The sequence below is a fragment of the Hypanus sabinus genome, chromosome 3 (genome assembly GCF_030144855.1).
Source record: "Hypanus sabinus isolate sHypSab1 chromosome 3, sHypSab1.hap1, whole genome shotgun sequence".
Lineage (NCBI taxonomy): Eukaryota > Metazoa > Chordata > Chondrichthyes > Myliobatiformes > Dasyatidae > Hypanus > Hypanus sabinus.
The window spans coordinates 114,426,542-114,453,301 of NC_082708.1; the positions used below are offsets into that span (position 1 = coordinate 114,426,542).

Sequence of the window (26,760 nt, forward strand, 5' to 3'; positions counted from 1 at the left end):
TATCGCCTCCAACCTCATTCAAAATTGTTCTTCGCCCTTGAGATAGCTCTCCGCAAATCGTACCTCGTTTTCGGTACAGGCCTGGGTTGCCGGACTTGAATGCCACAGATCTAGCCTTCAGCAGACAACGTACCTCCTGGTTCACCCACAGCTTTTGGTTTGGGAACCTACAGTAAGTCTTTGTACGCACACACTCATCCACACAGGTTTTAATGAAGTCAGTAACAACTGCAGCATACTCATCCAGATTCAAAGATGAATCCTCGAATACAGTCCAGTCCACCAATTCAAAGCAGTCTCGTAGGCACTCTTGTGCTTCCCTTGTCCAAACTTTCTTGGTCCTCTCTACTGGTGCTGCAGTCTTCAGTCTCTGCCTATACTCAGGGAGTAGAAGTACAGTTGGGTGATCAGACTTCCCGAAGTGAATAGTAGATCAAGTGCCCTTTCAGTATGCTACAGCCTTGACACAGCAAGACAGGCTCTGGTAGAGGTAGAGGATAAGATACTGCACCTGTCTCAAGCAGGTAAAGCTTGCAATTTGGAGCAACACAGAGGGTGCTGGAGGAACCAGGAAACATCCATGGTGGGAAATGGGCAACCAACATTTTGAATTGAGACTCTTCACCTGGACCCAGACGCTGCCTGGTGCACTGAGTCATGTAACGGCCTTTGTGTTGCTTGTATCAGACACTGCTGTTAAGTTGAGAGTAAATATCATTAATAAACAATGTTCTATTTATAGCTGTTTGTCTTTCCAATCACCTGTACTTGCAAATGCATAAAAACCCATTGGCATAAAGAGTTAGAAGGCCCCCTCAGGTTAGCGAGTCAGAGTTCTCTGCAGGCAGGAGGAACAAGTTCTGATGATCCCCCGAGTTTCAGAATCGGTGAGACTGGAGATCGAGGCCTAGTGTTTGGGGTCTTGTCATTGCTAAGTTCAGATTTTAAGGCATAGTATTCAGTGATTGGCGTGTCAGCCTGAGGATTGAGGCCTGAGGGTCAAATCGGGAGTCTGGAAGTCAAAGCCCATTGACCAGAGCTGAGTTTGTGAATCTCTGCAAGTCTACTGGGAAAGAGGAAGCATAATGTCTGCAAGTCCAAGTCTGCTGGAGGCTGTTCCTGGGGTTAAAGGACTGTGTAAGTGTGTGGGCAGGAGGGAGGAAAGGGACTTGATTAGCAATTGTTCTGTTGTTGCGTGCTGTGTCCTGCGCTGTTCTGCCGAGCATTGTGGGCATGCTACATTGTGTGCTTGATCCAGATGTGTGGAGATTTTTGCAGGCTACTCCCAGGACACCTTCCACTGCATTGTTTGTTAATGCAAATGACATATTTCATTGTACGTTTTGATGTGCGTACATGTGATAAATAAGCTTGAATCTTGACATAATGGTGTTCAGAACAGTGGCACTCAGAGGGTTATTTGAATTACTGTCACCTTGCAATAAAAGACCATGGCAATTTGATCTGGATTATTCTATTTTACACTTTAGAACAATATTGAATCTGCCTCCATCAAGCAGATTCCACCCAACTTCACTCATTCTAATTACTTTAATTTCACTTTCCTAGTTAGCTATTTTGAAGAGGTGATTCCCCCCCAAAAAATGTATAATTTGTGCAATTTCTAATTTCGTTATAGAGCATACATTGTCAGCATACATTGTTTATTGCATGTATCACATAGCTTACAAAACTTACAGTCAGTGGCCTCCTTATCGGGTACCTCCTGTACCTAATAACGTGGACACTGAGTGTATGTTCATGCTCTTCTGCTGCTATAGCCCATCTGTTTCAAGGTTTAATTTAGAGATGCTCCTCTGAATACCACTGTTGTAACGCATGGTTATTTCAATTACTGTCACCTTCCTATCAACTTGAACCAGTCTGAACCCTACGCCGGGGACCTAGGTAGGTGCCGGGCCTCCATGTTACAATGCTCCCTAGTCTTTGATCTGCAGCCATGTACCTACACTTCCAATAAATCTAAGATTGCGTACATCATGGGGCTGCTACAAGGGGATGCCTTCGTTTGGGCAACCGCGATATGGGATAACTGACCAGAGGTTCGTTCCTCCTACTCCTCCTTTGTCGCTGAAATGAGGAAAGTCTTCAAACAATCCATTCATGGTAAGGACGCCACAAAACAGTTGCTTACTCTTCATCAGGCTTCGCAAAGTGTGGCCAGGTATTCCATTGAATTCCAGACCTCAGCTGCAGACTCTGGGTGGAATGACGAGGCCCTATGGGAGGTGTTTTGATAGGGCCTCTTGGACAAGATAAAGGATGAGTTGGCCGCGAGGGGCGACACAGACTGTCTGGTCTCTCTGATCTTGCCAGCCATTTGATTACATTATCGACTTCAGGAGCGTCAGAGAGAGAGAACTAGTCGCCCTGCTCCTCGGGGAAGCCCACAGTCTACCTTATCAGTCTCAGCCAGCCCCCCTTTCCCAGCCGCTCCCAGTGTGGCTCCTGCTATGACCGTCCCCACCCCCCTGGGGGAGGAATCGATGCAGCTGGGACAGAACCGTCTCTCCCCAGCCGAATGTATTCAGTGGAGGTGGAGAGCTGGGGATTGCTACTATTGTGGCCAGCTAGGACATTTCTGGGATACCTGCCCTCAGTGGCCAAAAGGGAGGGCTCACCAGTGAGAAGGGGAGCTCTGTTGAGCCAAATGATACTCCTTCAGCACCCCAGACTCAAATGCAGATCCCGGAACCGTGAATTACCAACACCAGTTCCTGTCCCTATCTGCTTTAGTGGATTCTGGTACTGAGGACAATCTGCTGGACGAAGAGATAGCCACCCAGGCCGGAATACCTCGCGAGCCGCTAACCACCCCTGTGGAAGCCTGGGCCCTGGACGGAAAACTGCTGGCTCGGGTGACCCACTGTACGCCACCCCTGACCTTGATCCTATCCCGCAACCATCAGGAGGATGTACTATTCAGTCTCGTTCATTCACTTCAAGCCCCGGTAGTTCTAGGGTATCCATGGCTGACCCAACACAATCCCCATATCGACTGTTCTACTGAGAGGGTAGCCGAACGGAGCCCGTCTTGCCATGCCAACTGTCTGCAGTCGGTCCCATCTCCCAGAGAAGCTACCGCGTCCCTGCCTGTTTTGGAACCCCTCAACTTGACACGCATCCCCACAGAGTACCATGACTTGGGACAGGTGTTCAGTAAACAACGGGCCCTTTCCCTGACCATATGATTGTGCTATCGACCTTCTCCCCGGGGCCCCGCTATCCACCAGGCGCCTTTTAAACCTATCCCGACCGGACTGAGAGGCCACGGCGAAGTACGTTAGCAAGTCCCTCGTGGCAGGCATTATCAGGCCTTCATCCTCCCTGGTAGGTGCTAGTTTCTTTTTTGTAAAAAAGGACAGGACACTTCATCCTTGCATCGATACCGAGGCCTAAATAATGTGACAGTTAAGAACAAGTACCCTCTACCCCTCATTAGTTCAGCATTTGAACCACTGCATGGAGCCACCCATCTTCTCCAAGCTGGACCTTCGCAAGGCCTACCATTTAGTTAGGATGAGGGAGGGGGTGAATAGAAGATGGCCTTCAATACACCTCTGGGCCACTTTGAATATTTGGTCTCACCAATGCACCCGCCGTTTTCCAAACCCTGATCAATGACGTACTGAGGGACTTTTATCAATCAGTTCATATTTGTTTACCTTGACAATATCCTGATATTTTCTAGCAGCCCCCATGTCCATCAAGTCCTCCAGAGACTGTGGGAAAACCAGTTATTTGCAAAGGTAGAAAAATGCGAGTTCCACGTCCCTTTGGTCAGCTTCCTAGGCTACATCATTGAAAGCGGACAGGTAAAAGCAGACACTGAGAATATCCGGGCAGAGGAGGAATGTCCTAGACGCATGACACGCAAACAACTTCAACGATTCCTGGGGTTTGCAAACTTTTACCGCAGATTCATCAGAGACTACAGTCAAGTGGCAGCCCCCCACCCCCCTTACCCGGCTTAGCTCACCTACCACACCGTTTTGCTGGGACTCCGAAGCTGACTCAGCATTCACTGACCTGAAGAGGCGTTTCACCACCACTCCCATCCTGGTCCATCCAGACCCATCCTGTCAATTCATCGTTGAGGTGAACGCCTCTGACTCTGGGTTAGGAGCGGTCCTATCCCAACTGGCAAGTTCAGACAAAAAGCTTCACCCCTGCACCTTCTACTCTCGCCGACTGTACCCCGCTGAGCGGAATTACGACGTGGGGAATCGAGAACTGCTGGCGGTCAAACTAGCACTGGAAGAATGGAGGCACTGGTTGGAGGGGGCAGAACACCTGCTTGTCTGCGACCACCTCCTGTGGGTTGAGTACGCCCACAACTCTCTGGTGAGCTCTGCCCTTGGGAGGTCTCCGTTTGGGTGCTCCCTTGGGTACCAACCCCGCTGTTCCTGGGGTATATTCGACCGCCAAATGATTGAACTCCCGCCAGGCCCGTTGGGCATTGCTTTTTGGGCAGTTCAAGTTTACCCTCACGCACCGTCCAGAATCCAAGAACGGGAAGCCAGACGCGCTATCCCGCCAGCATGACTCCAAGGATGACACTTCCAGTCCCGAGACTATCCTCCCACCAGCCTGCGTGGTGGCCACCCTCACTTAGGAGATCGAGGCTAAAATAAAGGAAGCCCAGCGGGATGACCCCGACCTTGGCAATTGACCCGGCGATCATCTGTACATGCCCGTCTCCATCAGGTCTCGGGTTTTCCAATGGGGGCACACATCCCGGTTCGCCTGGCACCCCAGGAGTAATCAGACCCTGGCTTTCCTGAGGAAGCACTTTTGGTGGCCGTCCATGGAGGGAGACACCCTTTCTTGTGTTTCAGCTTGTTCCATCTGTGCCTGGGGAAAGGTCCCTCATCGACCACATGCAGGTCTACTTCATCCTCTACCTGTCCCTGGTCACACATCGCCCTAGACTTTGTCACCGGTCTACCCTCTTCCCACGGAAACACCACTGTCCTCACCGTGGTATACCGATTCTCCATGACGGTGCACTTTCTGGCCCTCCCTAAACTCCCTTCCTCTCAAGAAACCGCAGATCTTCTCGTCCACCACGTCTTCCGCCTCCACGGAATCCCCGCGGACAGCGTCTCCAATCGAGGTCCTCAGTTCATCTCGCAGGTGTGGAAGGCCTTCTGTCAAGCCTTAGGTGCATCAGTCAGCCTGTCATCCGGCTCCCCCCCCCCCCCCCAGACGAACGGGCAGATGGAACGGGTCAACCAAGACCTGGAGGCGACGATCCGTTGTGTAACGGCGAACAACCCGTCGACCTGGAACGACCACCTCCTGTGGGTTGAGTACACCCACAACTCTCCAGTGAGCTCTGCCATTAGGAGGTCTTCGTTCGAGTGCTCCCTTGGGTATCAACCCCCACTGTTCCCCATGCAAGAAGAGGAGATTGCGATACCATTGGTTCAGGACCATATTGATCGGTGCCTTAAGATTTGGGAGAAAACATGCACGGCCCTACTCAAATCAACAAATCGAGTTAAGAAGACAGCCAACCGACACTGGACTCCGGCGCCGGAGTATCAACCTGGGAAGATGGTGTAGCTTTCCTCCAGGGACATCCCGCTCAAAAACGAACATAGGAAACTCATCCCTCGCTTCCTGGGACCATTCAAGGTTGAAAGGGTTATCAATCCCAAAGCAGTCCGCCTAAAGCTGCCAAGGTCCATGCACATCCACCCATCTTTTCATGTGTCTCAGTTAAAGCCAGTCTCCGTCAGCCCCTTGTGTCTCCTGGCTGAGACTCCAGCACCTGCCCGTATCATCGACAACCATCTGGCATACACCGTCCGAAGACTACTGGATGTGCGCTGTAGGGGCAGGGGTCTCCAATACCTAGTAGACTGGGAAGGGTACGGTCCAGGAGAGCGTTCCTGGGTTCCCTGCTCCTTCATCCTAGACCCTTCCCTCATCCAGGATTTTCATCAGGACCATCCAGACAGGCCTGGAGGTTTGTCGGGAGGCTCCCGTTGAGGGAGGGCTACTGTCACAGTCCTTTCTGGCAATCGCCCACCTGGCTACTTTCCTCAGGAATTGGGCCTCAATCACCTCGTTTAATTCCAATCATTCCCAGGTTCCACTAACTACAAACACCTGCTTTTCATCAGCAAATGCAGCATAAAATCCTGTGACCATAACTAGGAGCTACCAGTTTGTTGACTTGTGTACAAGCAACCTTGTTCCATGGTTCTTAGGATGATCAGTTCTAAGTCTAGCATCATTCCTGAATTCTCTACCAAGACTCTGGGTAAAGACTCCCTTGGCACCAATTCCACGCTCACTATGACCATTACACCTCCTGACTCAGCCTCCGCGCCTGTGTTCAGCACCTGGGTTCATTCCACTGCCACGTCCTTGCAACACTCTCTTTATGAAGTGTGCATTTTCCAAGAAGGTCTGATAAGGAAGCATTGGTCTTTGTCAAAATATCGGAAGCAACTGCAAAACACCACTGCAACTGAAAAATTATCAACAGCATGAAAGGTGTGTCTGAAACTACTAGTCTTGTAGTGTGAGAAGTTGTACACAACTACAGACTTTCATATTCCACTGCGTGGGACTACATGCTGAGGAACACAATGAAGTTTAACATTACTGCTGCCGAGGCTTTATGAGAAGGGGATGCAGTGTCATCTTGCCACTTGACACTGAGCTGGGCCCTGTGTGAAAACCTTACAAACTAATCACAGGTGGAATGCTTCGGAATGAAAAAACAGTGATGTCATGTGTGACTCACTGGCCACTTTAATACTCCTGCATTAATGCAAATATCAGCCAATAATATGCTAGCAACTCAATACATAAAAGCATTCAGATATGGTCAAGAGGTTCAGTTGTTGGTCAGACTAAACATCAAAATGCGAATGAAACGTGATCTAAATGAGTGACCATGGAATGATTGTTGATGCCAAATGGGGTGGTTTGAGTATCTCAGAAACTGCTGATCCCTTGAGATTTTCACACACAATCTTATAGAGTTTGTAGAGGATGATCCCAAAAACAAACAAAAAAAAAATCAGTGAGTGGCAGTTCAGTGGATTAAAATGCTTTGCTCATGAGAGAGACTGCCCTTCTCATCATCCATAAATTTGCTGACAGAATCTCATATGGTGACGAGAGTGCACAGGAGTGAGACTTACCAGATAGTTGAGTGGTACGGCAGCAACAACCTTGCACTCAACATCAGTAAACCACAGAGTTGATTGTGGACTTCAGAAAGGGTAAGGCAATGGGAATACATACACACACCAGTCCTCAGGGAGGGATCAGAAGTGGAGTGAGTCAGTGATTACAAGTTTCCAGGTGTCAGTATCTCTGAGGACCTAACCTGATCCCAACATATCAATGCAGCTATAAAGGAGGCACGACAGCGGCTGGCTATATTTCATTAGAAGTTTGAGGAGATTCGGTATGTCACCAAAACACTCATGAATTTCTACAAATATACCACGGAGAGCATTCTAGCCTCACTGTCTGGTAAAGGAGGAGGCGGAGGAGTGCTATGGCACAGGATCAAAACAAGCTGTACAGAGTTGTAAAATTAGTCAGCTCCATCATTGGCACTGGACATCTTCAAAGAGTGGCGCCTCAGAAAGGCGGTGGCCATTATTAAAGACCCTCATCACCCAGGACATGTTCTCTCCTCACTGTTATCATCAGGAAGGAAATACAGAAGACTGAAGGCACACACTCAGCGATTCAGGAACAGCTTCTTTCCTTCTGCCATCCGATTCCTAAATGGACATTGAATCCATGAACACTACCTCACTAAATTGTATTTGCTAATTTTTGAACTTCTTATTTAATAGTTAAATAGAATTCTGATTCACCAAAAAGTTACACAAGATCTCAGTGCTTGTTTGAAAGATCAGCTGAAAAAGTATCCTGTCAAATAAACTTCAGAAGTATGCTCAAGCGACCATCAGACAAGATCCACCACCTCCTTTAGATCCCAAGATACTACCTGCAGACTATTGTGACCAGTTATGAGGTTAGGAATTCGCGACACTGGAGCAATTGAGACACAACTAGATTCGGAACAAACTAGGATGACATGCTTGGATTTTCACTGCCGGAGTGAATTTTCAGTGGAGTAAATACACTGAGAACCGCGACTTTCTATTGCTCACCATCATCCGGTGTCAATACAATCACTAACACGAAGAGAACACAGTGCGCTCCGTCTGCGAAGAACAGCGTTGGGCACGGTTGCCAGGGAGACAAAAATCACTTCCTGTTGTTGGAGCAACAGGAATTCAGGCACCCAGAACACTTCCGACTGCCATGTGGTTCCGGGCTGCTGCAGTTGTCGGGGGAAAGGAATTGAGGGACCGATTGAAGTTCCGGCGGCGGCAGAATGGTGAGGGCATGTGAATATGTAGCTTCTTATTACATATCAACAACACACACAAAATGCTGGTAGAACACAGCAGCCCAGGCAGCATCGACAGCGCTTCTCCCTATAGATACTGTCTTACTACTCTGTTCGACCAGCATTTTGTGTGTGTTCTTATTACATGGTGTTTCTGCCTCTCCTCACGACTTTGAGCCAGTCCGGACCCACAGACATGGGCTCTGAAACCTGAGAGCAAACGCGTCTGATCAGATTTGATTGTTGGGCTAGGGTCCTGATCAGTTGGATTGAGGTTACCTTCAGAGGCACGAAAACGTGGGGGGAGATTTTTAAATAGTAATCGAGTGGGACTGTGTCTGTGCGGACTGTGGCTAGCAGCCTAGCGGTTACTGCCTAATTTCTTACCTCGAGTAGATGGTAGTGAGCCAATGAATCAGCGATATTTTTCCGAATCGGAATACAGCTCCCATGGAGAGCGATTACCACTCGCTTTCAGCGCTCGAACTTGGCGATAAAGTAGTCTGGGAAGTAGCCGCAGTGAAGTTATAACTCGTGTGGACTGAACATGTGTCATGTTCCTGCTGGAAAGGAATACTTAGGGTGGTGATTGGGGTGACAGTCATGCAGGTTTGTTAGCCCTGGATGGAGTTGAGCTTCTTGGGTGATGTTGGAATTGTGTTCATCCAGACAAGGGGAGAGTATTTATGACATTAGCGTTGTGGGTGATGGAAAGGCTTTGGGGTGTCATTCATTGCAGGTGCAAAGCCTTGGGCCTCTCTTGCACCCAGAATATTTATCTAAATGGTTCACGTGTATCTTGGTCAATGGCAGTTGCTGCTGGGTGTTTTTGGTGGGGCAATTGATATACAGATTGCTGTAATGAGCTCTAGGTACTCAAACTTAAGGTTAGTCTTAATAACATTGTTGATATTTTCCTCATCAAATTACCTATTGAAAACTGCCAAATTAGTGTAGGCCTGATTTTTTTTTGTTGGATAGGACATACTTAGTAATTTTTCACATTGTCATTGGATACTAATGAAATTGTATTGAACTGCAAGGCAAGATTTCAAACACACCCTTTGATCCTGTAGGAGAATTTTGTTGGGCCATTGTCTTTTGTTATATTTAATTCTCTTAAGTGTCTCTTTTCCTATGGAATGAATCAAAAAATCTGGAGAAAAGCTTCTGTGCTATATTAGATTGGAAGGCAGAGAGTGGCAATAGATGGTTGCCCGGCCTGTGACTTGTGTACCAATGGGTTTAGTACTAGATCTGTTGTGGTTTGTTATTTAAATTTATAATTTGGTTGATAATGTGGAAAACTGGATCAGCTATCAAAGCTTGCAGCAGGATCTGGACCAGCTGAAAAATGACACAATGCATTTAAAGCTAACACTAAATTTAATGGTGTCGCACTTCGGGAGAACAAACGAGAGTAGGAGAAACACAGTGAACAGTACAGTACAGAGAAGTGCAATAGAACAGAGGGACCTGGGAATACAGATCCATAATTGCTTGAAAGTGGCATCACAGGCAGGCAGGGGCATAAAGGGAGCTTTTGGCATGTTGCCCTTCATAAATTGGAAAGTATTCAGTCCAGGAGTTTGGATGTTATGTTGAAGTTGCACAAGATGCTGATGAGGTCTATTGGAGTTTTGTGTGCAGTTCTGGTAATCTGACTACAGGAAAGCTGTCAATAAGGTTGAAAGAGTCCAGGAACTATTTACAAGGACACTTCACCTGCGAGCCTTTCAGGTGAGGTGACATTTCATCTGTCAGTCTGTTGGGATCATACACTGTGTCTGATGCCCCCGGTGTGGCCTCCTGTATATCAGTGAGACCCCATTTAGATTGGAAGACTGTTTTGCCAAGCACCTACGCTCCATCCACCACAAAAACCGGGATCTCCCGGTGGCCACCTATTTTAATTCCACTTCCCATTCCCATTCTGACATGTCTATCCATGGTCTCCTCTACTCTTACAATACAGCCACACTTACATTGGAGGAACAACACCTTGTATTCCGTCTGATAGCATAAACATCGATCTCTCGAACTTCCAGTAATGTGGGCCCTCCTTCACCATTCCCCATCCCCTTTTCCCTCTTTCAGCTTATCTCCTTACCTGCCCAGCAACTCCCTCTGGTGCTCCTCCCCGCTTTCTTTCTTCCATGGCCTTCTTTCCTATCAGATTCCCCCTTCTCCAGCCCTGTATCTCTTTCACCAATCAACTTCCCAGCTCTGTACTTCAACCCTCCTGGTTTCACCTATCACCTTGTTTCTCCCTCCTCTTCCCCCTCAACCTTTTTCTCTCCAGTCCTGCTGAAGAGTCTCGGCCTGAAATGTTCAACTGTACTCTTTGCTATAGATGCCAGTGGCCTGCTGAGTTCCTCCAGCATTTTGTGTTTGTTGCTTGGATTTCCTGCATCTGCAGATTTTCTCTTATTCACAAGGATGATGCTGGGACTTGAGGAGCTGAGTTAGAGGAAATTATTAAATAAGTTAGGACCTTGGTCCCTAGAATGTAGGAAAATGAAGGGATGATTTGATAGAGGTATATAAAATTATGAGGGTATAGACAGGGTAAATGTAAGTAGGCTTTTTCCACTGAGATTGTGTGGGACTACAATTAGAGGTTGTGGGTTAAGGGTTAAAGGTGTGCTGTTTAAGGGGAATATTCAGGAGGAACTTCTTCAGTCAGTGGGTGGTGAGAGTGTTGGAACAAGTTGCCAGCAGAAGTGGTGAATGTAGGATCAATATCAACATTTAAGAAAAGTTTGGATAGGTACATGGATGGGGGGATTTATTTATTTCATTTATATATTGAGATGAGCACAGAGTAGGCCCTTCCAGCCTTTCGAGGCATACCACCCAGCAGACCCCAATTTAACCCTAATCTAATCACGGGACAATTTACAATGACCAATTAACCCACCAACTGATACATTTTTGGACAGTGGGAGGAAAATGGAGCACCCAGAGGAAACCCACACAGTCATGGGGAGAAGGTATGATCTCCTTACTGGGAGCAGTGGGAATGGAAAAGAGGGCTCAGGGCAATGGGAATAGGCAGAACAACAGATGCTTTTTCTGTGCTGTAGTGTTCTATGACCATCTCAGGATCAACCTCTTTTCATTGTAGATTGTTGCAGGGCAGTAGCCTTGTTATGTACCCTCACTGAGATGCACTCTCATTGAGGATTGGCATGTTCTTAGAGCCTGCATCTCCAATTAGTTCTATGTTTGTCTATCAGCTCACGATTGTTAGCCTGGATTGACGGAGCTTGGAAAGGGTCATTTCACACCGTGTGCATTGTGTCTCCATAATTAAAAAGCACTTGCAACAGGGGGAGAGGTACTGGAGACTCCAGAAAAACCTTGAGAGTAAAAGTTTAATTCTGTGCTGGCAATAGTTACCATAGATTCCGGACTACAGAGCGCACCTGATTAAAAGCCGCACGCTCTAATTTTAGAAAGAAAATCAATTTTGTACTTGTACAAGCCGCACCGGATTTTAAGCCGCAGGTGTCCCACGTTGTAATATGAGATATTTACACAGAAAGATATTACACGTGAGGATTTTTTAACTTTTAATTAAACCTGTATGGTAACATAAACAAATATATATTGCAAATGCTTTTTTTCGAATAGTGCCTGTAACACAGCTACTTTTAAATATACATACGTATCGGTAACACACAAATTACGTTGCGTATACTTTTTTACTGAACAGTGCACGAACAACATTACAATATCTCCTAACGACTGGTAAAAAAAATATATATACTGCAGCCTACCAAGAAAAGTTATTGATCGCCTTCTTCATCTTCCTCCTATGCACTAAAACCATCAAAGTCCTCTTCTTCAGTGTCCGAATTGAATAAAACCTCAGGATCTCGTCACTCACTTCAGTCTCTTCGTTGTCGCTCTCACTTGAGCGCACGCGGTCCTCTTCATCACGCAGCAGTCCAGCCTTTCGAAACCCGCTGGTGATGGTGGATGTTGTGACACGGCTCCACGCATTTAGGATCCACTGGCAGACTTGAGTTAAAGATGCTCTTCGCATGCGTCCTGTTTTGGTAAAGGATTTCTCGCCGCTCGTCATCCAAGCCTCCCACTCAACGTGCAGCGCCACTTTAAATGCCCGGTTCACGCTGATGTCCAGTGGCTGCAAATACTTCGTGGTGCCCCCAGGAATCACAGCTGGAATTGAGTTTGTACTCTTGATGGCAGCTTTCACTGAACTTTCATTGTCAGCCGCTTAAAAAATCACCATCGGTGGAAGCTTTAGTCCGGATGCTGTGCAGCTCAGAACACAAGTAAAATGCATTCTCTCATGGCCACTTGTTTTCAGTGTGATGGACGAGTCACCTTTTTTATTAACAGTCCGAGTGAGAGGCAGGTCAAACATCAAAGGTACTTCATCCATATTTATGATATCATCTGGCCCGATGGAATTCTCCGCTATCTTTGTTTGAGTGAATGTGCGGAAGTTAGCAAGCTTTTCCTCGTGGTTGGGAGGGAGCTGCTGACACAGAGTTGTGCGTACCCTGACGGACAGGCCTTTTCGTCCCATAAATCTAAAACACCACGATGGCCCACCTCTAAAATCTTCGATTTTCATTTTGATGGCGATTGCTTTAGCCTTCAGTCTGATTTGCATGGTGGAAACACCGCGGCCGCCTGCTCTCTGTGTGTTAACCCAGTCTTCAAGAAAGTTTTCAAGTTCGGGCCATCTGCTATGATTACCTCTGAAAGCTTTTGTCGTCTTTTTGCATTGACTCAGTTCTTCACGCTGGCGTCTCCACTGTCTCAACATCAATTCATTTATGCCAAGATTATGTGCAGCAGCTCGATTTCCTTCTTCAACCGCCAGATTGATCGCCTTTAACTTAAAAGCTGCATCATATGCTTTTCTTCGAGTGTTTTCCATGTTGATGAGGGTGAGTACAAATGACTGATTTACAATAATTTAATTGTGAAAGTGCGCTTGATTTATCGTACAATTTCATTGGACCTCTGTGAACTACTCATCAATTTTATTGGTCTACTGTTACGAGACAAAATGTTTTTGGCGGCATGAAAAAAAACATGCATTAGCCGCACCGTAGTATAGGCCACAGTGTTGCCGCAGTGTTCAAAGCGTGGGAAAAAAGTAGCGGCTTATAGTCCGGAATTTACGGTACATATAGATTGTTTCCAACTCGCCTATTGCATTGGGTTCCTAGTTCATTGCTTTTATGAGATCATTAGCTGCTTTAGGAATTCACAGTACCTTTAAGCCTCAGCTTATATTAGTCCAGGCTATCTAAGTCTGCTTAACAGAACCCAAATGCAAATGAATATATCATTAGATTTGACCTCATTAATGGCTGCTTTGTTATGATTATGTCTCTCTGTGATGTCTTCTGTCCAATGGTTGCTGGCTCCTTACATTTTTTGTTAATGGGTTCAACCTATTTCATCTGTGAGTCTGTACTTAACAATCATAAGGCATTCAGATAGTAATGGGGTTGGAGAGGTGGGGGATATTGGTTGAAAATCATAAGCAGCTATTAAGGGACCAGAATTGAAAACAGAACAGGAAATTCCTTTTGATGAGTATTACTCTAACCTGTAATTTTACCAAATTACAATATTTAGTACAATATTTAGAATGTTGTACTAAATATTTTATCAGCTGTAACTGCAGCCCTGCAAATTTGAGTTTATCTATTTATAAAGCCTGATAAAATGTCTAGTACAATATTCTCTAAGCAGCTTGCAAATTTATAGTCTCTGCATCTTGCTTGTGGATTATTTCTCTTTTTGTTTGGATTAAACAGGAGCAGTAATTGTTATCAATTGCCTTTGTAACATCAGTGTATGTGCACTCATCAACCAAATATTGCATCAGCTTAAAGATCAGTTAATTGTAATTTCCCTGTATTTTGCTAAACTACTTAGTGGCAAAACCAATAATTTGCATCTATCAGATCTCTAGGTAATATTTCTGCTATTTTTGTTGCTTTTAAGCATATGAACAATGAAGAAAACATCTTTTTCTTCTAAATGAATCCATTTCAGTCAATTTGACTGTTGTACATTGAGAGTTTATTATTGCACTTTGTCATGGCCAATGTTTATAGCCTGGGGGCATATTATTACTGACACTCTCCATATAGATTCTATAACTTTCCATTATGTGAATTACATTAACTTTTAAAGTAAAATTAATCATCAGATTATTGCTTTATTAAGGGTACAGTAAGTCTGATTTGTTGATTCTAACTATCTGTATCTCCATTTGGTATTGGGGGGGTGCTACTGTGCACAATCAAATTAAGCTTAGTCAGCTCCATCGTGGTCATTAGCCTCCATGGTATCCAGGACGTTGTCAGGAGCGATGCCACAAAATGATGGCATCCATCATTAAGAACTCCCATCACTCAGGTCATACCTTCTTCTCATCACTACCATTTGGGAAGGAGGTACAGAAGCCTGAAAACACACACTGAATGATTCAGAAACAGCTTCCTCCTCTCTGCTTTTTGAGTTCTGGATGGACATTAAACTCATGAACACTATCTCATTCCTTCTTTTATTTGTATTTTTGCACTACTTATTTAACTATTTTAAAGTGCTATGTGTACTTAACTGCAGTTCATATTTTTTCAACTATTATGTATTGCATTGTACTGCTACTGCAAAGACAATGAATTTCACAACATGTGCAGGTGTAGTTAAATGTGATTCTGATTCTAACAGAGCTATCTCATCAGATAATGAGTTAGAATTGAATGTTCTTGAGTAGGACAGTGCAATGTCTTTTTTTAAAAAAGTATTTTATTTTGTATAGCCTAAAGCGCCAAAAACTAAGAAAGTGCCGGAGACTAAGGTTATCCATCCATATAGCAGAAAGGCTGCACAGCTAGTACGGGAGTCGCATAAACAAGAGAAGAAAGATAAGTATGTTATTGCACTTTTGAAAGTCTTTACATTGCTCTGATACCGTACATCAGTGTTCTCTTTCCTCATTCAACGTTTTCTCTTCTTCCTGTTTGTTCTGTGTATCTTGGTTTGTTTTAATACTAGTGATTGGTCTATCAGTTTTGTCAAATAATGTTACTTCAGTTAGCGAGGGAATCTTGTCGTTACATCCATTATTTGAAAGGTAAGTTCTTCGTAATCCCAATAACTTCTGAACTGATTAGTAACAAGACAGGTAACTTGTTTGAATGAAGTCTTGATCTAACTGAGCTATTTTTGTTTTTTAATATTTGACAATTGTTTCTGTTTTGTGATGGTTGATATAGTTGGCAGCATTCTCAGTGCAGCTAGTACTGTGGATTACAGACCCTCACTCACTCTTAGTGGTAACTGAGGAAGTGCTAAATTTTTAGATGGCTTAGCCTGCGTATGTTTTAAACTAGGTGTCTGAGCATCCAAGTGGACATAAAAGGTCAGGTCATTATTTTTGCTGTTGGTATGTGCAAAATTGCTGTTATATTATCTCACAGAAAGCAAATAATCATTCATGAAAGATGGTTGGACACACTGGAGATCTGGTTAGGTATATCCAGCTTGTTCATTTATAAACACTTGGCCAATTTAGTAGACTTCATGTAATACTTCAATGTTATTTGCTAGTTAGCAACAATCAGTATTTAAATATATCTCTCAACTAGTATTTTCCGTCTAGTGTTCCTGTTTGAAGTTGTTTGGTTCTATGTCACTGACTTTCCTGAATAGAATTATAGAGCTTAATAGGACAAAGCTGGCCCTTTGGTTACTGTAATTAATTATTATTCAGAGTTCACCTCATGTAGAGGTTGTATATCAGAGCAAATGAGTGAATATCCCTGAGGAATTTTTCACTCCCCCCTCATTTTGTTGTGGCACAGTGGTCTGTTATCTTTTGGATCTACTTAGATCAGTACCAGGCAGAATACTTATCAACTGGGACATTTTTCGGAGACCTCCTGTGTTCTTCCTTGATGTGCAAAAATCAAATGGTAGTTAGAAATTATTCAGAATAAATGAGCCTTTTCCTGTTAAAAATTCTCCAAAGTGGATAATCACAATTATGTCAAATATGATAAGAGTAAATATCTCCTTGTTATGAAAAGGGATCTCGTGCTTTCCCAGCATATATGACAAATACACTCCTCTTGACCTTGTACCTGGCTGGAAGCCCGTGAAGAGTTTATTCACCTTTTTTATTATATTCAATTTTGTATTCACAAGTGAAAGGAATTCTATTACCAAGAGACCCAAAACTGCAGATACTAGATTCTGAAGCAAAAGCTGCTGCAGGAACTTAGTAGGTCAGGTTGCAATTGTGAGTGGGGGAGGGAGGAAGGAATTGTCAACATTTTGGGTTCATCCCCGGTATCAGGACTGAGACCGGAGAGGGAAGATGGGCAGATATCAGCTGTTGGCACCTTCATCCTCTCCTCTCCTCTCCCTCCCCTGACTGCATCTGACTTTGTTTCTTTGCTTCCGTCTTTCACCCCACTAGCCCTTGTCACACTCCTCTCCCTCTCTCCATTACACTTGTATTTTCCCTCTCCAATCTCAGTCCCTGGTTGCTGAGTATTGACTCAAAGCATTGACAGTTCCCATCCCCTCACAAACGCTGCTGGTCATGCAGACTTACTCCGGTTTATTTTTGCTGTAACCAGGTCACTGTGCCTCTCTTAGCTTTTGGTAATAAATGTTTAGAACTCCAGTCGTACAAACTAGATGCAGAATTAACATTTTTAGTAACCTTCAGGTTGGGCCAGCATGCATTTGTCAGGGGAAGACAGCCTGTGGCCCAACCAAACTGAGAAATCTCGTTTGTGTGGATGCTGCGAGATGTGTTGCCTGGTTACAAATCCGAACTGCAAAATATCAGGCAGTATATAATATGCAGTTAAAAGGTTGAACTTTATAAATCTTAATCTTACTATAGGGTTAGTAAAGAAAATAAAAAGCAATGAAACAGTCTAATATGCATGTTGGAGCTCACAGATTCTTTCATTTGTTCCCCATCAACCTCCTCCGAGTGACGCTGACCGTCAGACCCTTACTCAGAATCTACTCCGTCCACCGGTCTACTAACACTCTCCATTCATGTCTTCTCTCTTCATCTCTTGCTGACAAAAGACCGCGAAAACCCTGCACCCGGACCCACAAGAAAGAACAAAATGCCTCTCATTGGATAGCTCACATTCCAAATTCCCTGTTATCTCCAGTCATAACCCAAACACTGCTGTTACAGAGAAACCATTACATTAGCGGTGAAACCTTACAGTGCGTTACATTCTCCCTCCACCAAATTTAGTCATGTCCTCATGACATTTTGATAATTCGCCAACCCTTCCTGCAAAACCACAAAGTCCAATCCGGGTGCAAAAGGCAGTGAGATAGCTCCTCAAAACGGTAGAGATCATACTTTGTTCCCATGGTGCTGCGTAGTTCAGTCTATCCGGTGGTCTCCTAATTCACTGAGACCTCCGTACCCCCTCATCTACAAACCCCAGTTCCAGAAAAGTTGGGATATTTTCCAAAATGCAATAAAAACAAAAATCTGTGATATGTTAATTCACGTGAACCTTTATTTAACTGACAGAAGTACAAAGAAAGGATTTTCAATAGTTTTACTAACCAACTTAATTGTATTTTGTAAATATACACAAATTTAGAATTTGATGGCTGCAACACACTCAACAAAAGTTGGGACAGAGTTAAAATAAGATTGAAAAGTGCTCAGAATATTCAAGTAACACCGGTTTGGAAGACTCCACAATAAGCAGGCTAATTGGTAGCAAGTGAGATATCATGTCTAGGTATAAAAATAGCATCCATCAAAGGCTCAGTCTTTGCAAGCAAGGATGGGTGGTGGCTCATTCCTTTGTGCCAAAATTCGTGAGAGAATTGTTAGTCGTTTCAAAAGGAACATTTCCCAACGCAAGATTGCAGAGAATTTAGGTCTTTCAACATCTACAGTACATAATATTGTGAAAAGATTCAGAGAATTCAGAGACGTCTTAGTGCGTAAAGGGCAAGGTAGGAAACCACTGTTGAATGCACGTGATCTTCGAGCCCTCAGATGGCACTGCCTAAGAAACCATCATGCTACTGTGACAATTATAGCCACCTGGGCTCGAGAGTACTTTGGAAAACCATTGTCACTTAACACAGTCTGTCGCTGCATCTGGAAATGCAACTTGAAACTGTATTATGCAAGGAACTGTATTATACATCAACTCTATGCAGAAACGCCGGCGAGTTCTCTGGGCCTGAGCTCATCTCAGATGGACCGAAAGACTGTGGAACCGTGTGCTGTGGTCAGATGAGTCCACATTTCAGCTAGTTTTCGGAAAAAACGGGCGTCCAGTTCTCTGTGCCAAAGATGAAAACGACCATCCTGATTGTTATCAGCTAAAGGTGCAAAAGCCAGTATCTGTGATGGTATGGGGGTGCATCAGTGCCCACGGCATGGGTGAGTTGCATGTATGTGAAGGTACCATTGACTCTGAGGTGTATATTAGGATTTTAGAGAGACATATGTTGCCATCAAGGCGACATCTCTTCCCAGGACGTCCATGCTTATTTCAGCAAGACAATGCCAGACCACATTCTGCATGGGCTACAACAGCGTTGCTTTGTAGACACAGAGTGCGTGTGCTTGACTGGCCTGCTGCCAGTCCAGATCTATCTCCTATTGAAAATGTATGGCACATCATGAAGTGGAGAATCAGACAACGGAGACCACGAACTGTTGAGCAGCTGAAGTCTTATATCAAGAAAGAATGGACAAAATTTCCAATTGCAAATCTACTACAATTAGTATCCTCAGTTCCAAAACGATTAAAAAGTGTTATTGAAAGGAAAGCTGATGTAACACAATGGGAAACATGCCTCTGTCCCAACTTTTGTTGAGTGTGTTGCAGCCATCAAATTTTAAATTTGTGTATATTTACAAAATACAATTAAGTTGGTCAGTAAAACTATTGAAAATCTTTTCTTTGTACTTTTGTCAGTTAAATAAAGGTTCATGTGAATTAACATATCACAGATTTTTATTTTTATCGCATTTTGGAAAATATCCCAACTTTTCTGGAAATGGGGTTTGTAACTCTTCAGGTTCCGGCACTACTGGGGATACTTCCGGTTCACCTGCGAGGCCGCCCCTGACCTATCACTTGTGCACACCAACAACTTGGACCCCTCTGTCCCGTGGCCAAGCACCCTTCATCCCTTTCAGGGTCCCGCTGCAACCGAAGCTGTCCACAGATAGCCCCACACCCCCCACCCCCACTTCACCCGACTTAGTGGGAGAAGGACCGGGAGTCTCTTACATCCAGGTCCTCATCCTCCAAATCAGTATCCCTCTCAGGGGTGGGGACTAGTCTTACCTCTCCTGCTGTGGGCCCTGCAGTTGCCCCAAGTTTCTGCTGAGTCCTCTTACTAGGTGTAGACTCCCAAGTCGGGCTTTGGGTCTACCTGCACCTCTAGTCCCAGTTGTCCCAGGGGCAACTGGTGGTTCTGTTTCACCCTGGAAAACTGGTAGGTTTGGCATTTGACTTTCCACCACATAGGGTTTAGCTGCCCAGTGGTCAGCCAACTTATTTTTCCCAGGTAGCCCCAAATTTCTTATGAGTACCCAGTCTCACGGCAGGACCTGGGAGAACCTCACCTTTTGATTGTACCTCCTCTTATTTCCTTGATTCTGCTTGGCAGCCACAACCCCAGCTAATTCATAAGCCTTTTTCGGCTCTCTTCTCATGTCAGACATGTACTTTAGATAAGTCTTCAGTGGCAAGTTACCCTTGTCAGTCCCAAAACAAAGGCCAATGGGCACCCTTGCCTTGTGCCCAAACATCAGATGATGTTTGGCGAGTATCTGGTAGCTTCATTTTGTGTACAGTTGTAACTGTGAACCAGACGTTCAATATGTTGACTCCACCTGCTCTTCTTGCTGATCTCCAGGGTCCCAAGCATGTCTAGCAAAGTCTGATTAAACCTTTCGGGCTGGGGATCACCCTGCAGTTGATAAGGCATAGTCCTCATCTTCTCAACTCCAAACGTGACCGGTAACTTGTGGATGAGTCTGCTCTCAAAATCTCTTCCCTAAACACTATGTATCTGTTTGGGAAGACCATACTAAATGAAATACTTCTCCCTGACAGTATGGACAGGCCATACTGGGACACCAATAGTAGCTGGCAGTTCCACCACTGTTATGTCAGCGCTAGTCTGAACTAAAGCAAGGTCTGAGCCCTCCATTTTATCAAACCTTCGTGTTACCATCGCACTTTTGCCAACAGTTTTAACCGTACTCAAAAATCAACTTAATAATTCATCCGGAGTACGAATATCCATCCCAGTCAACATACACACATTAGTTACCGGTAACCCCATGAGGCACATCACCACTCCACCCCAGCAGCATCCATACTGGCACAGACTTAAACACACAACCAATTGGTTCAGTGTTCAGGGCAATCACACAGCATCCAATGGAATCAATCAGGAACGAGCCCCCAGTTGTAACCCTGAGGTTCGGCCAGCATGTGTTTATCATGGGGAAGACAGCCTTTGGCCCAGCCAAACTGAGAAATCTCATTTGTGTGGATGCTGCGAGATAATGTTGCGTGGATATAATTCCGAACCACAAAATATCAGGCAGTACACAATATGCAATTAAACGATTGAACTTTATAAATCTTAATCTGATTATAGGGTTAGAAAATAAAAGAAAAAGAAAAAGGGCCCATTTTAATGAAACATTCTAATGTGCACGTTGGAGCTCACAGATTCAACCTATCTACCTGCTCTGAATGTCGCTGACTGTCGGACCCTTGCTCCAAGTCCACTCCATCTGCTGGTCTACCAACTCTCTCCATTGGCGTCTTCTCTCTCCATCTCTCACTGACAAAAGATCGCGAAACTCCTACTCTCAGACCCACAAGAAAGAACAACATGCCTCTCATTGGATAGCACACATTCCAAAGCCCCTGTTATCTCTAGACATAACCCAAACATTGCTGCTACAGAGAAACCATTACCTTAGTAGTGAAACATTACAGAGAGGCCATTACGTTAGCAGTGAAACCTTATAGCATGTTACATTTGTAAGATTGCTTAGCCACAGTAGATTAACATAAGGATGCTTGGCATTTGTATTTGCATAGGTGAATCATGCTATAAACAGATCTCTTTTAATTTTCTCTAGGATAAAGAATGAGAAAGCTGTGCGCCTCAGTGTCATTGGTAAGATACTGTTTCTGTTTGTGCTTGAAACTGGAAAAGCTATTTCTTTGCTGAACTGAAGGGCCTGCAGGAAATTCAGTAGGGACCTCAGATATTCATCTGTATTAGAATTATAGAGCTATACAACACATGAAATATGCCCTTTTAGACCAGCTTGCCCATCCTAACCAAGATGTTTATGTAAGCTAGCCCCTACCCTCTTGGCCTCTTTTATCCATGTACTCATCCAAATGTCTTTTAAGCATTGCAATTGTATCCACCTCTACTGCTTCCTCTGAAAGATTGTTGCATATCCCTGTCAAACTGTCCAGGAAAAATCATTCTGTTATTTCCTTTTAATGTTTTCCTTTCTCTCCAGTTTTAGATGCTCCTACAATGGGGAAAATACCATGACTGTATGTAGTAAGTTGACCTTTTATAAGACCATCAGATACAGGAGCAGCATTAGGCCATTTGGCCCAGCGAGTCTGTTCCTCCATTTCATCATGGCTGATCAATTTCCCTCTCAGCTCCAATCTTCTCCCTGTATTCCTTCATGCCCTGACTTAACAAGTATCTATCAACCTCTGCCTTAAATATACCCAATGCCTTGGCTTCCACAGCTACCTGTAGCAATGAATTCAACAGATTCACCCCACCCTCTGGCTTATAATTTATACTTCTGTAACAGCACCCCTCAATAGCCTATACGCCAGAGGAAATAAGTCCCAGCCTGTTGAGCTTTGCCCTCTAAGTGCATCCTCCACTCCTAGTACATCTTCACGAATCTTTACTGCACCCGTTCCATTAATATTAATATTATTCCTCCCAATAAAAGCAATACTCCGTCTGCTTTCTATAATGACTTGCACAGTTGTAGCATGATGTCTGAACTCCTGTACTGAATGCTGTGCCTGATAGTGTGCCAGTTGCCTTCGCTGTCCTGTCTATAGTTTCACCACTTTCAAGGGACTGTCGCGTACCCCTTCAGTCTCTCTTCTATGACACTGTCTGGGCCCCTACCATTTACCAAGTAAGTCAAGCCCTGGCTTAATTAACCTAAGTGCAACACTTCACACTTGGCAGTGTTTGATTCCTTCTGCCATTCCTTGGCTCACTTCCCAGTTCATTTAGATCAGGGGTTCCCAATGTGGGGTCAATGGACCCTTTGCTTAATAACATAAAAAGGGTTGGGAAGCCTCTGATCTAGATCCTATTATAATCTTGGGTAACATTCTTGTTTGCATCACCAATTTTGGTGTCATCATTAACTATGCCAACACCATTGCCATCCAAATCACTAATGTACATGACAAGCAGCAGTAGAACCAATACTGATCTCAGGTCAATCTGAATAACAGCCCTCCAGTACCACTCTGAATCCTTCCAATAAACCAATTTGTATACTGTTTTGTATCCAAATGTTCTATTAATGTATTTTTCTGCATTGTCACGTCATTCAGCAACAAGACATCTCATTCTGACAGAAAACACGATCACATTGATAGGTAGACCTGTACATTTTACATTACCGAATCTGCTAATTTTGGTTAGCCTTCCCATTTTTGAAACAAAATTCATTTTTGCTTTTAAAAATACTGGAGTTAGACTGATAAACCAAGCTAGCTGCTTAAGACATCCACATTTTGTAGGCATGTCTTCAAATCCTAGTTGCTAGAATCCATTTCAGCAGGTCTAGTATTGTAATGATAACAAATGTTACTCTTGCCATTGTACCTGGCAGTGCTAGGTTTCGCCTCTCTTAAAAATAGCATAGTATTCTTGCTGGTGTGATCAGAGGTGGTGGAAATGTGAATATATACTGCACTTTTTGCTGTTAACTTAGCAAATAGTTTAGTTAATTTTAAATTGGGCATAGTTTTCAAGTAACTGTATAAAAATGCGGAATGTTAATTGGTTTTAAAATTGATTTTTTTATGTAGGTGAAAAACTGCTGTGGTTTCAAAGTCGTCTTGAACCCGATAAGACTGAGTACAGTAAGCAGGAAGCCTGTGCGATTATAGAACAGTAAGAAATAATTTTTAAATACAATGGATATTCTTCTGTGTGCAATTTTTGTCCAATTGTATAAAAGAGGCACACAATTTTCATCTTTAATATATTTGCTAAAGTTTCACAAACATCATGTGGGTGCTTTGCTTTTTTTGTCAACAATTCATGGCAATTTTCTGAAACAAGACTTGATTATTTAAAAATGGTACCAAATTGAAGCTATGTAAATTGCTGCAATGGCATTCTGGAAGAAGTGAAACAAAAGCTTTGCCAGCATTTTTTATCAGCCAGATCTTTGTGAGTTAGTGTGTCTTGCTCTGAAGAAGTTTCAAGTATGAATCTGGAAATTGTTACCATTTTAGCATTATATATTTCATTTTAATCATTCTCATTAATGTGACAAACTGACTGGGCTTTTATAAGCATAAATGTGAAGGAGTTTGCCAACATTTTAGCACTGAAAAGTACTTTATGCTCTACAATCATCAATCCGTTGTTCATTTTTCTTTGATTATTTTGGTGTGGTGAATGTTTCTTGTCCATTTGTTGTACTGATGTTCAGATTGAGTTGTGCTGTCAGGAGCAGAAGCAGATTAGGAGAAATTCTTGCTCCATTACTTTGCGATCTCATTGTGATCTAGCTTGGTAACTTGCATTGTAATTCTTTAGTTTTGCTTACTAAATTAACTGTTGTCATGTGCTTTGCAATTTTTTTATTTCTGTTTGGGCTAAACAGTTTTGTAAACCTTCCAACTTTCCAGTCTTAAATCATCATCCTCTCTACTTTCAAGGACTTTCTCTCCAAAGCCTTCTTGGACCTTCACCATTTTTGGGAACAATGTCAAATAATTCAAAATGTTCCAAAGTGAACACTATTTCAGGTGAACTTGCCAAAGTCATTTTGGTTGTGTAAGTGCATTTCCAAGATGATAAATATGCATAAGTATCTTAGAAAACATAGAGTGTGAAAATGCCCAACAGGAACCATGTTATGTATTTGTTCACAGTGTGTGGAGTTCATTGGCAAGGCTGGCTTTTGTTTTGTACATCCCTGACAAAATTTGATGATGACCAAGTGCCCTATGTCAAGAGTCAAATGCATTGCTGTGAATAGGAAGCCACATATTGGCCAGATTAAGCAAAAATGGTATCGTTCCTCCCCTGAAGTACATTTGAAGGAATAAGTTTGTGAACCCTTTGCCATTACATGGTTTTCTGCATTAGTTACTCATAAAGTGTGGTCTGATCTTCATCTAAGTCACAATAACAGATAAACGACAACACTCAAACTTTTTATGTCTATTATACGTAATCATTCACAGTCCAGTCTTGGAAAAGTATGTGAACCCTTGTATTTAATAACCGGTAGAACCTCCTTTGGCAGCAATAACCTTTACCAAACGTTTCTTGCAGCTGCTGATCAGACTTGCACAATAGCGAGGAGGCATTTTAGACCATTCCTTCGCGCAAAACTGTTTTAGTTCATCAGTATTTCTGGGATACCTTGCAGGAACATCCCTCTTCAGGTTATACCATTGGTAGGTCGCATCTGGAATTTCCAGTTGGCGGATGATTTCCCTCTACACCACTCTGACATATTGGGAAGTCATGTTCATGGCAAGTTACAGCAGTGGTTTGCCAGGTGGGTTTTTTTTAAGAGATCACCAACTCTTCACCCAGCATGGATGGAGAGTGTGCAAGGGAGCTGGCTAGATTCGAACTCTCGCCCCTAAGTCCAGCACTGATGCCACTATGCCACCAGCTGGGCACAGGTTATGCCACAGCATCTTAATTGGGCTAAGATCTGGACACTAACTTCGCTATTCCAAAACATGTATTTTCTTCTTTTTAAACCATTCTGTTGTTGATTTACTCTTGTCTTTTGTATCATTGTCTTGCATCATTCAACTTCTATCAAGCTTCAGGTGATAGACTGCTACCCTGACATTCTCCTTGATAAAATTTTGAATTCAGTGTTCCCTGAACAATTGCAAGCTATCCAGGCCCCGAGGCAACAAAGCAGCCCCAAACCGTGATGTTCCCTTCATCACGCTTCACAGTAGGGATGAGGTTTTGGTGTTGGCGTGCGGTGTCCTTTTTCCTCCAAGCAAAGAGGTATGCATTTCTGCCAGAAAGTTCAACTTTCATCTCATTTGTCCACAGAACGTTGTGGAACATTCTCGTGTTGAGACATGCAGCAAAGATTGTTTTGTAGAGCAGTGGTTTCCTCCATGGTGTCTTTCCATAAACGCCATTCCTTATCAGTGTTTTTCCTTTAGCAAGGTCTGGAGATTTCTGTAGATCTTTTGCTGTTACAATTGGGTCCTTTTTCATCTCCTCCAGCATTGCATGTTGTGCTCTTGGTGTGACCTTTGCAAGACTCTGACTCCTAGGGAGAGTAGCAACAGTACTGAATTTCCTCCGTTTGTAGACAATTTCTCAGACTGTAGACTGCTGAATATTCAGGTCTTTAGAAATGACTTTATGGTCTTTATGCAAATCTACAGTTCTTCTAAGGTCCTCTGAAAGTTGTTTCAATCAAGGCATGGCACACATAAACAGATCTTTCTTAAGAAAAGCAGGCTCTGTCAGTAACCTGACCCTGTGTATCTTTTTTTTTTATATAGGGCAGGGCACGTCTACAACCCACCCCTCCAATCTCATCTCATTGATTGGAACACTTCCCTCCAAATAGCTTTTGTAGAAAGCATTACCTCAGAGGTTCACATACTTTTTTGAACCTAGACTGTGGTTGTTTAACTGGTGTACTCAGTATTGACAAAAAGTAGTAGTTTGTGTGTTATTAGTATAGGCAGATTGAGTTTGTCTATTATTGTGACTTGGATAAAGATCAGCCCACATTTTATGATTAATTAATAGAGAAAACCAGGTAATTGCTAAAGGTTCACAAATTTCTTCTTGCAACTGTGTATTAGTAATATCATCACCAGTAGGTTTTTACAAAAATTTGGTAATTTTATTTTTATTCCATATTTATTGAAATTATACTTATTGTATTTTATTTCATTTAATTTATTAAGCAACCAGATCATAATCTGATGATAACTGAGTTTATATTGAATAGGTTTGGATCTTATTTCTTGGAATGTTGAACATTGAGGGAG

The 26,760-nt window shown here is 43.5% G+C and overlaps 1 protein-coding gene across 1 annotated transcript in view; it reads left to right on the top strand.

Annotated features, from left to right (window-relative positions):
• Window positions 1-8,328: 8,328 nt before the first annotated feature.
• tma16 (translation machinery associated 16 homolog) overlaps window positions 8,329-26,760 on the top strand; it is a 39,554-nt gene continuing 21,122 nt past the window's right edge. The window contains exons 1-5 of the mRNA XM_059963465.1: window positions 8,329-8,414; window positions 10,087-10,156; window positions 15,240-15,349; window positions 21,606-21,643; window positions 23,566-23,650. Coding sequence (XP_059819448.1) covers window positions 8,329-8,414; window positions 10,087-10,156; window positions 15,240-15,349; window positions 21,606-21,643; window positions 23,566-23,650 — 389 coding nt within the window. The remainder of the gene's footprint in view (window positions 8,415-10,086; window positions 10,157-15,239; window positions 15,350-21,605; window positions 21,644-23,565; window positions 23,651-26,760) is intronic.